The following is a 13,806-nucleotide window of genomic DNA, read 5'->3' as shown; positions in this document are numbered from 1 at the left end:
TGGAACTCACTCTGTAGACCGGGCTGGCCTCGAACTCAGAAATCCGCCTGCCTCTGCCTCCCAAGTGCCTCTGCCTCCCAAGTGCTGGGATTAAAGGCATGTGCCACCACTGCCTGGCACGTCACACTACTTTCTAATACAACCCCGAGGAAGCCCTGCATCACTGAGGCAGGCTGACTGGTCTCCAGACTTCTCCCAAATAAAATCTTGCATTGGGCAGCGGGGGGGGGGGGGGGGGGGGGGGGGGGGGGGAGATGTTAAGTTAGGGATACATAGCTTTCCTATTAAAGGCTCTCTGCTGCTAAATAGAATATGGTACTGCAGGACACCAAAGTGGTTTATAAGGCTTAATAGCATAGTAGTCCATCTTCCTAATGGAGACAAGATCTGGTCTAGTCCTGTTCACAGGAGGCCCTCTTTTTCCTCTAGTCCCCAGCATGTCCTGGGCCCATGTTGTTGACCACGTTGTTGACCATGAAGGGTGTGGAGTATGCCCTAGGTGTGAAGAGCCATTAAGCTACCCAGAAGGCATGAGGAATAGTAGGTTGCACACCCAATTCCTACCACCCAGTGAGGAGGTTGACGGGGTAGGACACAGGAGTAGACAGAAAGGCCCCCATTCCAAACAGCAAGATGAGACTTGCCGGGAAAACGCTAGAATAGAGCATTGCCTGAGGATTACCATGTGACAGAGACAGCCAAGCATTTGCTAGAGAAGCTCTCAATTCATCCAGATAGGAGTTCTGATTTTCATCCATTCCTGAATAAACTGAGGCACAGAGTAGATAGGAAACTTACCTAAGCCCGCACGTGTAGAAAGCAGCAGAGCTGTAGTCTGAGTGCAGGATCAGTATTCTTTATTGGTTCTCTACTGTTCTTGTTTTGAGACAGGGTCCCCTGCAGCCCAGGCTGGCCTTGGATAATCTATGGCGCGGAGGATGTCTTTGAACTCCTTCTTGCTCCTCTTGCCTCCATCCCCAAGTGCTAGGATTACAGATGCTCGCCATCACACCCCCGGTCGGGATTAACACTCAACTGCTAGGCTCAGACGGACCGAAAGATCACATAGGTGGGAGACTGCAATTCACTCTCTTAAGAATGAGCGAGAAACATCTTAAAGGTTGTGAGGATGGAGAGTCTGTGAAGACAGTAGGGCTGCTGTCAGGGTCTTTCTAGGGCAGTGGTCCCCAACCTTCCTAATGCTGTGATCCTTTAGCACCATCCCTCATGCCATAAATTTATTTTCATTGCTTCTTCATAACTGTAATTTTGCTTCTGTTATGAATCTTAGTTTAAATATCTGTGTTTTCCAATGGTCTCAGGTAACCCCTGTGAAAGGGGTCGTGACCCACAGGTTGAGAACTGCTGTTCTAAAGCAGTGCCACCACCCCTCTCCCCTTTTGATCAGGAGCCCTTGTGACCCCAGGAGCCGAGGCTTGCCTTGCTCCGTGACAAAGAACACAACACAGTCACAGTCATGATCTTGTGAAGTCTGGAAAGCACACCTGTGCTCTTGCGAGGCTGTCGCTCACTTCTAGGTCAAAGCAGAGAGCTTGCATGACTCTCAAACCCACAGCAAGTGCTTGGGGAAAGGCAGGCAACACATTGAGCTCCCGAAGCTCAGCCTGGGTGCACAAGCTATCGGAACGCTGACCATGTCTGACATCAGAGCATGTCACTGCTTGCTTGCTATACTCTCCCTCCTCCCCTAAGAGCCCATTCAGTCCTCACCCCACAGCTTTACATCATAGTGAGACTGGCAATGGTGATCAGAAAAGTGGTCAGCTTTCGAAAAAAAAAAAATTCCTCATTCTTCCTTTATTTTTTCCCCCAATAGTTCAGGCCCTAAGTAATTGATTATGATTATAACATGTGTGTGTTTGTGTGTTCAGGTGTGGGTGCATATGGGGAGGCCAGAGGTCAATGTTGGTAGCTTCCTCAGTTGCTCTCCACCTTATCTTTGATATAAGATCTCTCACTGATTAGCCAAGGGGTGTGTGTGTGTGTGTGTGTGTGTGTGTGTGTGTGTGTGTGTTGGGTCTTTTGAGACAGGTCTCACTATGTATGCTTAATTAGCTTGGAACTCACTGTGTAGACCAGGTTGGCCTCAAATTCAAAGCCTGCCTCTGAATCACAAGTGCTTGGGATTAGAGTAGAGGTGTATTTCCTAAAAGATTTTTATATTTTATTTTATTTTATTTTATTTTATTTTATTTTATTTTATGTGTATGGGTGGGTGTTTTACCTGCATGTATGTGTGTACCACTTGCATGCCTGATGCCCTTGGATGTTAGGAGAGGGCATCAAATCTCCTTGGAGTGACAGATGGTCATTAGCCCCTGTGTGAGTACGAGAAACCAAACCTGGGTCCTCTACAAGAGCCACAAATGCCCTTAACCACTAAGCCATCTCTCAAGCCCCGTACTTATCATTTTTGAGTGTGAAAATCTTCACCATATTTCAATATGTTAGCAAGCTCTCCCAATCCAGAAATGGAGCCAAGATTTCAAAACCTGGGTGTCAATATATTTGAATCTTACCATATACCCTAAATGAATACACTGAGTCTCGCCTTTTCAGGGCCTGGGACCATAAAGGCTTCCTTGACCTCTCGGCCTACAGCATTGGCTCAGAGATAGCACATCAGAATGTACTGAAAAAAGAGAGTGACCTCATTTTATCATCAACCAGCAGGGGACCTGCTTCCCTGAGTGCAGTGGAAGGAATCAGAACCCATCCACCTCACTCTGGAAAAAAGGTCCAGCCCCCAGAGTTTCCCCCCACCCCCCATCTTCACAACTGCAGCTGCACTGGTCTATACAATAAAAAGGGGACTGAGGCCAGAGAGATGACCCAGCAGTGAAGGACTCGCCACCGAGCCTGATGATCTGAGTTCAGTCCCACGTGGTGGAAGGAGACTTGGCTCCTGTAGTGTCCCCTGACCACCATGGGAATCATCCATTGTACGTGTGCACCCACATAAGCTGTGGCATGTGTGCACCCACACGAACATGCCCCCCACATACAAATAAATAGTGTAATTTTTTTTAAAAAAAAATTTTTAAAGGAAAAATATGACTATCAGAAATAAAGATCCAGAGAGAAAACCTGGAGCTGGAGAGATGGCTCAGCAGTTAAGAACACTTGTTGCTCTTGCAGAGGTCCTGGGTACATTTCCCAACACCCACATGGTGGTTCACAGACTCCTGTAAGTCCATTTTCAAGGATTCAGTGCAATCTTCTGACCTCCATGGGCACCAAGCACACACATGGTGCTCGTACACATTCGCAGGCAAAATACTTACACATAAAAGTAAAATGAATCAACACAAGGAAGCCCCTTGTCTGAAGAAGGTGTGGGGACCTGGCACTGTCTCCCAGGGTGCCAAGTTCTCTGAAGGATAATTTGTACACTTGTACTCTCTGCACTTGGGGGTTGAGGCAGGAGGATTGGGAGATTGATGGCACATAATAAGACTCTGTCTTCACATAAAGACAGTTTATCTAAAGAATTTATCCGCAGAGATGCCTTCCCGGATGGAATGCAAGGCATCTAAGGCTATTCGTTACACCATTGTAGGAAATAGGGAAAACCTGGAAGCCATCGAAATGTCCACCAACAGGGAAGTCTAAATAAATGATAGAACCTCCAAACAAGGCAATGCTATGTGGCTGCTCAGACTATACTCGCCTCGATATGCTGGCAGAAACCAATGGCTAACACATACTGCAGCAAACGAGAGAAGGCGGCAATGCCTATTGACCTATAAATACAGTTGTGGACCGCATAAGGATGTTCATATGGATGATAGATTAAATATGCAACATTGGCTAGTAACATCGTAGCCACCTTAGCTCGTGCAAGCATAGATCTGAAATGTTCACATAATAGCAAAATTCCTTTCTAGATCTCGGGTGGTATCTGTGCCATCAGTCAGAGTACGAAGTATTTATGGAAGGAAGCATAAGAAACTGGAAACAGGAGAGTTGTTAAGGAGGAGAGGAGACATCTTACTGTTTTCAATATGAGAGAGCGAGAGTGAGCGAGCAGAGGTTGAACCCAGGGTCATGTGCATGCTAAGCAAGTACTTCACCATGAGCTCCAGTCTTTAGGAAATCTTTTTGAATGCTATTCTATTTTTAGGCATCAAAGGTTCAAAACAGGGGTTTTTTTGTATACAAATTGGTTAGCGGGTTTATAAAAAGGGGGGAGGTATTTTTTTTTTTTTTTAGTCTGGCAGAGAGTCCGTTTAGAAGGAACTAAGGAAGAAGGTGGGTTCAGATTTACAAACTCATCCCAGCTCACCCTGAGACCTGGCACTCCACAGCAACAGACAGAGGTGGTCCATGCATCCCAGACCCAAGAAGAAAAGCTGGCCGCTGCCCTTGGTGTAGAGTTACAAGACGCTTCGCGCCAAGTCCAGAGTCTCCAGGCTGAGACGGAATCTTTGCGGGCTCTGGTAAGTGTACCAAGAAAGGCCCTGGTGGCTTTTGTGTCTAACTGTCAGTTTGATGTCTCATAGTTCAGAGCTTGCAAAGGGGCTTCCTTCCCACAGGATGCGGTTTAGGTGCCTGAAGCATCTTCTAACCTCTGAACATCATCAGATAACTGACTCATACCTAACAAGTGTCCTGGACACGGCAGGGCCCTGTGGAAATAACCCTTACCTGCCCCTGCTGGGAATGTTGGCTGCTAACGAGTGGCAGCTGTCCCTTCTCAGCTGCCCTGCTTCCTCAGAGACTTGCCATCAGCCAAGCAGAAGTCTCCTGATCCAAGAAGGCAGGCCATGCCCTTGACCCAGGCGGTAACAGGCTGTTGGTTTTGAAAGCCCAGTCTACTAGCTCAACGTGGGAACAGCTGTACAGCGCTTTCCATGGTATTGGGCTGTAGCCAGTTTTCAAGGAGGCTACATCCTTGCTTACCACCTTCCCTGCCCTGTCTCCTTTTCCTCAGCCCATCCCTCTTTCCTGAGAGTAATCCCGGAACGGTTTATAAGCTCCAAGATCCTTGTCTCAAGCTCTGCCTCCGGAGCACACAGCCCCAGACGCCTAGTAAGCTCGGGCTCACAGCATGCGGTTTGCAAGCAGGTGCCTTGCAACTACTAATTATTAGTAATTAAAATAATTACAGTCAGCCCCTGTATCCATGGTTTCTCCATCTGTGGATTCAATCAATCTTCAGGAAAAAACACTGCACCTGTTCTGCCTGTGGGTGGCCCATATTTCTTATCAGTGTTTCCTAAATGACAACCTATATATTATCTCTAGAGCGGGCTGCACATGGTATCATGGGTAAGCCATCCATAGATACGTCATTGAGCGTTAAGGAAACATGCAGGGGGAATGTATAGATCATAGGCACATGTGATATCTATTTCTGTAAAAGAGTTACGTCTATAGATTTAGCTATTCACAGGCATCCTGGACCAAACCCCACACAGCTCCTGAGACGACTAAATTAAACTCCACCTTCTGGTCTGGTTTGGTCTGAAGCCCCATCATGATAGCATGGCATCTTCCCCATTATTCTAGTCACAGAGCGTTGTTGGACTGTGTGTGTATGTTAGCATGTTTATACATCTATATCAATATAACTATATTGATATATCTTATATCTCTATATAAGAACTCACCATGTTCCAGGAGCTATACCAAGTGCTTTGGAAACATAAGACACACAGCCTCTACCCCTAGGGAATTCAATGACTTCTGTAGAGAAACTGATGTCACCTTAAGAATCACAAGGCTCAGCATGTGAGGGAGTGGCAAGGGGGAGACTAGCCCCACTATAGAAGGCCGTGTGTTTATTTTTTTGGTGGGTATAGAAAAGGGCTGAGTTGGGGCAGGGTCTAGAACGTCCCCACGCACAAAGAAGTCTTCCTCTGTCTTTTCTCTTCTTCTAGACAGGGAAGTTCTGTGAATCTGGGACAAGTGTTTAGACTGTGATCTTGAACCCCGGGCTCCTCTCCTCACTGGTCATAGGACCCTCTAAGCTTCTATTTTTGCCTTTGTCTAGTAAGGATCTATTTTAGTTGCCCTATGTACCTGCTGTCTTGGTGGCTTACAGCAACAGCGAATCATGTGCTCTATCATCCTGTGATTTAGGAAGAGGTCAGCAGGGACAGCTCTTCCTTATCCCTTGAGGTGTCTGCTGGCCATGAGACACCCACAGTGACTTCTTCAGCTCACATGTGCGATTCCACAATCGTGACTCTGTGTCCTGCTCTCTGACACCTCTCCATATAGCTAGCTAGCTTGGAGATCCTTGCATTATGGCGGTCTTATTGCTACGGCGGGACTTCTGATGAGGCACCCTGTTTCCCTTATAGAGTGAGCATAAAGTGATCAGATCACTGACTTCCTAGCTTTGGAGTTTCTGAGTATCATGCAGATCTTATTCTACTGGTCAGAGCAATCACAAGAGATCCGATGAAGCCTTGATTCTTGGCAAGGTCACATTGAGAAGGCCCATGCAGGATGGTGATAATTGTTGCAGCTGCCTTTGGAAATGTGATCTATCCTAAGATCAGAACAGACCTGACCTCAGAAAGTCACTGGGGTGACTAATTAGATAATGTATGTCAAGCTTTTTACACTGTGCCCAACACTGGCAAGCAGTCGACAAATGACATCTATTATAACTTATTATGCAAAACTATAACCACCAAGTCAGGAACCCTGAGTTGGCAGCTTCAGCCACCTGGTCACCTCACTTCAACCCCATGCTTCTAACTGTTAGGACAAATGGAAAAAGGAACTCACATGCCAACCAGAAGACTTCAGAGCAGTGGTATTCCCCTGTGGGTTCCAATAGATCAGACTTCCCACTACTGTGTTTTACAGCCAAGATGAGGAGCATAGACTGAGAATGGCGGGTGAGGGGGAAGGGATAGTTTATCCAGCTATCCTGGTCAGAACAACCTGTGCATACATAGTTACATGGTGTCCATCACTCTTGTAAGCCAGACAGCTTTGCTGGCCAGATTTTCAGCTCTCTTTGCCACTAGGATACTGTTTGTGTTGGAAGCTAGGCACCGTTAGGCCTACTGAACTCTGTATTTAGTGGAACTCAAGCCCAGAATTTACCGAAAGTAATTATTATCTTGCTTTCTGGGTGATTTGACAATTCCATAAAGTCTCTCCTCTTTCAGTCCTCAGAGAGCCAGAAGAATGGAGAGCCTCTGTGGTCTCAGTGTGTTAGGGGTGCTGTCCATATCCCTAGGGCTACAGGAGCCTGGTCATAGTTGCTCAGACGCAAATATCTCTGAAGAACCAAGCATGTCCTTCTAGGGCATCAGGAGCTTGGCCCAGTATAATGGTGCATGCCTTTAAGTCCAGCACTCAGGAGGCAGTAGAGTTCTCAGTGAGTTCGAGGCCAGACTGGTCTATTTGGTGAATTCTAGGACAGTCAGGGCTATGTAGTAATACTGTGTCTTGGGGCAGGTGGAAGAGAGTAAAGAATGAATGTCAGGGGGTTAGGTGAAGATGTTGAACATGGCATCTTATGGGTGGGATAAGGTCCATGGGATCTCTGATAATGGATCTTATGAGTGTACCCCTTGACAAAATCTGGAGTCATCAAGGAAACCCCTTGGGCCACATGGAGGGCTCACCTAGAACATGGAACAAGAAACTATAGACCAAGCAAAAAACTATATGCCCAAGCATGTTCCAGTGACGTGTTTCTCTAAATCACAGCTATTACAGATCCAGTGTCAACAACAACTCACAAAGAGGACATAGGTTTAGAAGCCTGCTCAAAACAAAAATCTATTTCCTATATAAAATGAAAGAGAGAAAACCTCAGGCCATGAGAACAACTGATTCTCAAAGTCTAGGCCATTTCTGCATGCCCACTGCTATAATGGGCTCTCAGATACTCCAAGCCAAATAGCAACTGAGGCCAGAGGCTGCTCTACGCTTAGCTCATAGTATCTCACACCGCTTCCTAAAAGGCACTAGACTGGGCATCTAACTTGGAGTTTACATGCCCTGTGGAGTTAAGAATACCTCTGGGCTGGGGAAAGAGCTCAGTCACTGAAGAACTTGCCCTGAATTCCATCTTCTGAGGCAGCATATTGAGAAAGGGAGGCGTGGGGAGGGGGGCGGGAGAAGCTGGACATGGTGGCATACCCATGTAATGAACAGCACTGGGGAGGACAAGCCCAGGCTACTGGGTGAGTTCCAGACCAGAGGGAAACCCTGCCTCAAAAAGAAGTAAACGCTAAGGAATGATGTCTGAGGTTGTCCTCTGATTTACACACTTACACACACTCACACATATACACACACGCATACACACACACTGACGTGTGTACCCCCACACACACATGAACACTTACAAGATTTAGGTAATATGATGACTTTCCTTAACAGCACCACCAACAAGAATTTTCTATTTCGGCTACAGCAGTTAGAAGTCTATTTTTAAAAACATGCCCTGGAGGATGGGGTACATGAATTTAATTCATCAAGAGTTGGTTGAATCCAACTTAGAAAAAAAATGTTTTTATCTGTTGTATAGACAGTATAACACATGCCCTTAATCTTAGCACTTGGGAGGCAGAGGCTGGCAGATCTCTGTGAGTTCAAGTCCAGCCTGGTCTACATAATGAGTTCCAGAACAGCCAAAGCTATAGTGTAAGACTCTATCTTAAAAAAAAAAAAAAAAAAAGTAGGGACTGAGGTTGCAGAGATGGCTCGGCATTTAAGAGCATGTGCCACCCTTGTAGAAGGCCCACATTCAGTTACTGAAACCCATGTCAGGTGACTCACAACTGCCTATTCCTCCAGCTCCTAGGGCTCATCTGGCCTCCACAGGTATCTACACTCATGTGTTCACACCCTCATTCAGACACACATGACTTCACACAATTAAAAATAATACAATTTTAGCTGAAGAGATGACTTAGCAATTAAATGTACTTACTGCTCTTGCAGAGGACCCAGATTCTGCCCCCAACACCCACACAGCGGCTCACAACGTCTGTGGCTTCAGTTCCAGGGACCCAAAGCCTCTTCTGAGCTCTGTGGGCTTCTGCACACATGTGGTGGTCATACACTTAGTATACACATACACATAAGATAAATAAATAAAAATAATGAGAAAAAAAGTCTCCTCGAAGCCAGGTACTAAATTATAAGGCCACTCTACCTGGAGCTCTTAAATATGGGCACGCTGGTGCTTAGTTTCTGACTGGCCTGTGCTAGCTTTCGGGGCACAGTACACAGAAAGATGAGAAGAAACAGGTTCTCAGACTGATGGGAAGAGAGCAGCTGGACAATACATGTAACCACGTAGCAGGTGCCTTCATCCAGGCGACACGTATGTACCAAACGCCTGGCCTGGCACTGAGGGTACAGAGACCAGTTTTCTGCTAAGTCCCACCATTTTGTGAGAAAGAGCCCTGTGGTAGGTTCAGGGACATGCATGTGCTTGGAGAGCCATGGAAACACAGGGGGCGCTCCTAACCCAACTTGGTTATAATAGGAACTGAGGGCCATCAAAGAAGACTTCCTAGAGAAGAGACCCTTGAACTTGAACTTGGGGGTGAGTAGGAATAAACTGAGTCAGCATACTGGGCAGATAGAGAGGGATAGTGCAGGTATAAGAAACAATATGCAAGGCCGGGGGGTGATGGCGGCAGCGGCGCACACCTTTAATCCCAGCAACTTGGCAAATGAATGGATTTCTTTGAGTTTGAGGCCAGGTCTAGTCTATATAATAAGTGGCCAGAGCTATACAGTGAGACTCTAGCTCTAGACTCTGTCTCAAAAAAGAGGAGGAGGAGGAGGAGGAGGAGGAGGAGGAGGAGGAAGAAGAGGAGGAGAAGGAGGAGGAGGAGGAGGAAGAGGGGGAGGAGAAGGAGGACGATGAGGAGGAAGAGGAGGAGGAGGAGGAGGAAGAAGACAAAAAGGAGGAGGAGGGGGAGGAGGAAGAGGAGGAAGACAAAAAGGAGAAGGAGGAAAAGGAGGAAGAAGAGGAGGAGGAAAAAGAATCAATATGAATGCCTTAAGCTTCCAAGATCAGAAATGTTGACACTAATATAGAGTAGGAGATGAAATGGAAAGACAGAGCCAGCCGTGGGAACCATTCTAGGGCTCCCTGGGAGCCACTGGTGTGATAATTGAGTAGAGGAGATAGAAACCCAGATGTGGGGCTGGTGAGATGGCTCAGTGGGGAAGAGCATCAACTGCTCTTCGGAAGGTCATGAGTTCAAATCCCAGCAACCACATGGTGGCTCACAACCACTCATAATGAGATTTGATGCCCTCTTCTGGTGTGTCTGAAGACTGCTACAGTGTACTTACATATAATAAATAAATCAATCTTAAAAAAAAAAAAGAAACCCAGATGTGTACTTTAGCCAAGGCACTCTAGGAGCTGGGTGGAGAATGTAGGAATGCAGAGACTAATAAAACAGGGTATTGCTCAAAGAAGCCTCCAAGCTGACCTCAGGTGATAAACGTCCAATCCCAGGCCACGGTGTTGGGAGGAAAAAGGCAGCATGAATGTGAGAGCCTCACAGGAGGTGTAAAAGCTGGGACTGAGAATCTGTACATGGCCGTGATGACCAAAGGGAAGTCTGGGATGCATCTTCTCCCAGCTTCTCCAGCTGAAGCACCCATAGCTGAGGGAGACATCTGCACTGGAGGTACCAATGCAGGAGTCACGAACTGAAAGCTAGTAACCTAAGGAGGTAGCCATCAGCCACACAGACTCAGAATCCCTGCTGGAGGATCTCTAGCTCCCTATGAGGAGGTTGAAACTCATCAAGGAGCAGCAGGACAAGACCTGACAATGATGTATTATTAAACATCACAGAAAAACACTGAGAGTAACAGACAGACACAGCCATTTCAGCTGCCCTCTGGTCATTCCCTCCTGCCCATTGCAAAAAGCCCATGAGCAAAGTGTTGCCTTCTTACTCTTCCCCAGAGACTGACATCTATCGTTCTACGGGGTTGACACCATCAGGAAAACAGATAGAACAGGTCAGTCACAAGTTTCCTACCTGGATTGCCCACGCTGATGACCCTTCACTCTTTTGTAGAAACGAGGCCTGGAAAACACCTTGCATGATGCCCAGCATTGGCATGACATGGAACTGCAGAACCTGGGTGCTGTGGTGGGCAGGCTGGAGGCAGAGCTGGCAGAGATCCGCTCAGAGACAGAGCAGCAGCAGCAGGAGCGGGCACACCTGCTGGCATGCAAGAGCCAGCTACAGAAGGATGTGGCATCCTACCACGCCCTGCTGGACAGAGAGGAGAGCAAGTATGGACATGAGATATGCTTCCGTTTGGGGTGGGGCTGAATCAGTAAAGAGAACGCTTGCCTAGGATTCCCAGTGCCCTGGGTTTCACCCCCAGCACTGCATAAAACTGATGACCCCCACCATCATAGTTCACTCAAGACAAGAACGAAAAACAAAAAGCCTTTTTCTTGAACGACTCTTAAACCTTTTTTTTAATTGAGATTTTTATTTCTCTTTATGTTATGGGTAGGTGTTCTGCCTACATGCAAGTCTGTGAATCACCTGTGTTGTACATGTGGAAATCAGAAGAAGGGAGGGGAGTTAGATGGTTGTAAGTTACCACGTGGGTGCTGGAATTGAATCTAGGTGCTCAGAAGAAGAGCCAGTGTCTCTCCAGCCCTACTCTCAAACATTTTGAGGAGGCTTCCTGTCGACTTTCTCTTATCTGAGTGACATACTGGCCTACAGGCATGCTGAGAAAACTCTGTGTAATTTGGACTCTACAGGGAAGATAAACAAGGTGTCAAGAATGACGGTGGAGTTGGCCACTGTCCCTTTTGTGAAAAGCTGACGTCACAAAATCACCCTCTGATTTCTATTAGGCACTGTAGTATATGTATGTGAGCATTTACACTAGCGCATTCTCACACATATATACATGTGCACACACACACACACACAAATACTAGTAAATAAAAATAAAACACAGAAGACAACTTAGGGATCACATTGTCCAATCTCTCACAACTCAAGAAAGAATGGGAAGGCCAAATGCGGGGTGAAGGCCCACATTTGGGGTGGAGGCCCACATTGGGGGGTAGAGATTGTCCATGGTCACACACACAGGTTGAAGCAACCCTGGGAATAGAGCCCAGGCTTCCTGGCCCTCTTTCAAAGAGCATAGGATCCCTTTGCTGGGATGAACAACCACAGAGCCACCTGCAAACCTTCCAGCTCCTCCTTTCAAGTGGAAAGACCATCATGTCTCTTCCCCAACTGTCTTTTTGTTCAGTTGCTTTCTGTGGAATGTGAAAGCCAGATGTTCCTAACAAAACTAAATCCTTCAGATTCCTACGCGCATATGAGTAAATATATAAAGTCATTTGAAATAAATGTGGAGGAGTAAGGGAGTGGAATGTAGCTCAAGAACATAAGCACTCACTGAGTGGCTGGTCTGCACACGTCCCTCCTGTGCCCACCAGAACACCACACATCCCCAATTACTGACAGGACTTCACATCCCAGAGTTCTGGAAGTCATTTGCCCAAAATCCATGAAACCACAAAACAGGGGTTCAAACTTGGCACTGTCTTATTTCAAAGACCAAATTCTTTCTCGTAACATGGCTTCCTTTCCCACACTCCCACTGTGGTATCTTTACTGATGCTGTTTGTGTCTGTCGCTTCTGACTCGCGTGTGTTTCTTTTCAGCTAATGGGAAAAACAAAGGCTACTTCCTCTTTCCACAAAGCAAGCTCTGCCTTCCTCAGAAGCCCACCAGTGAAGATGTCTGAAGACCTTCAGTTGCTGCTGGGTTCCCCAGTTGACTCAGATGGAGCTTCTGGGAGTGGAGGGGGCTCTTCCGCTCTCATTTCTGTAGTCTGTAGCTTGAACAGCCAAGGCCTCTCTGAATAAATACTTTGTGTGTGGCTCCCAGTCTGCCATTTTGTGGTTAACTCACTGTTGGTGCAGAAACCCTTTGCTCTATCTGCAGATCCCAGGGCCTCTTTGGGGACTTGGGTTGGTATTTTATGTGTATGTGTGTGTGTTTGATTTGTTGGTTCAAAGGATAGGACCTCATGCATGCTAAGATTATACTCTACACTACACTCCCGTACTGGGAGCCACTCAGATGTTTCTGGACCGCATGTTGAGCATGTTGAGTGAGTCCATCAGTCTCACTATTGCCTCAAGGTCAGCTGTTCTGGTTTTATCAACACACAAAGGTTGTTCATTCAAAAGTTCTGGGGCTGAAGACATGGCTCAGTGGGTAAGAGCACTGACTGCTCTTCCAAAGGTCCTGAGTTCAAATCCCAGCAACCACATGGTGGCTCACAACCACCTGTAATGAGATCTGATACCTTAATCTCGTGTGTCTGGAGTTAACTACAGTGTACTTATTTATAATAATAAAATAAATCTCTGGGCCTGAGTGAGTGGTGTTGACCGGAGTGACCAGAGGTCCTAAAACTTAAATCTCCAACAGCCACATGAAGAGCACAACCATCTGTACTCACATACATAAAATAAATAAATAAATCTTTAAAAAGAAAAGTTCTGTACTTGACAGGTACCCTGGCCACATGCAAATGTCACACACACATGCGCACGCGCACACACACACACACACACACACACACACACGCACACACACGCACACATACATCTCATTTGCCTGTGGCATAGCACCTCTCCATCAATTTCAACCATGGGGGATTAATTAGGTTGTGGTGGCTCACCCACTTGCAACGTCAAAATTTCTTTTTGAGATCCTCATGCCAGCCCCCACACCAGCCCTCTCAAGGCTTGGGCCAGCCAAATATATTCATGTA

General features: G+C 46.6%; 1 protein-coding gene across 1 annotated transcript in view; it reads left to right on the top strand.

The window, feature by feature from the left end:
• Positions 1-12,910, top strand: part of Bfsp2 (beaded filament structural protein 2) — a 52,495-nt gene extending 39,585 nt beyond the window's left edge. The window contains exons 5-7 of the mRNA XM_031344803.1: positions 4,329-4,460; positions 11,055-11,275; positions 12,686-12,910. Of these exons, the coding sequence (XP_031200663.1) occupies positions 4,329-4,460; positions 11,055-11,275; positions 12,686-12,689 (357 nt within the window). The 3' untranslated portion in view covers positions 12,690-12,910. The remainder of the gene's footprint in view (positions 1-4,328; positions 4,461-11,054; positions 11,276-12,685) is intronic.
• Positions 12,911-13,806: the final 896 nt, after the last annotated feature.

Source organism: Mastomys coucha, unplaced genomic scaffold, assembly GCF_008632895.1.
Source record: "Mastomys coucha isolate ucsf_1 unplaced genomic scaffold, UCSF_Mcou_1 pScaffold23, whole genome shotgun sequence".
Taxonomy (NCBI): Eukaryota; Metazoa; Chordata; class Mammalia; order Rodentia; family Muridae; genus Mastomys; species Mastomys coucha.
Note: the sequence above shows the minus strand (reverse complement) of the source record. Positions and strands in the feature narration are given on the sequence as shown.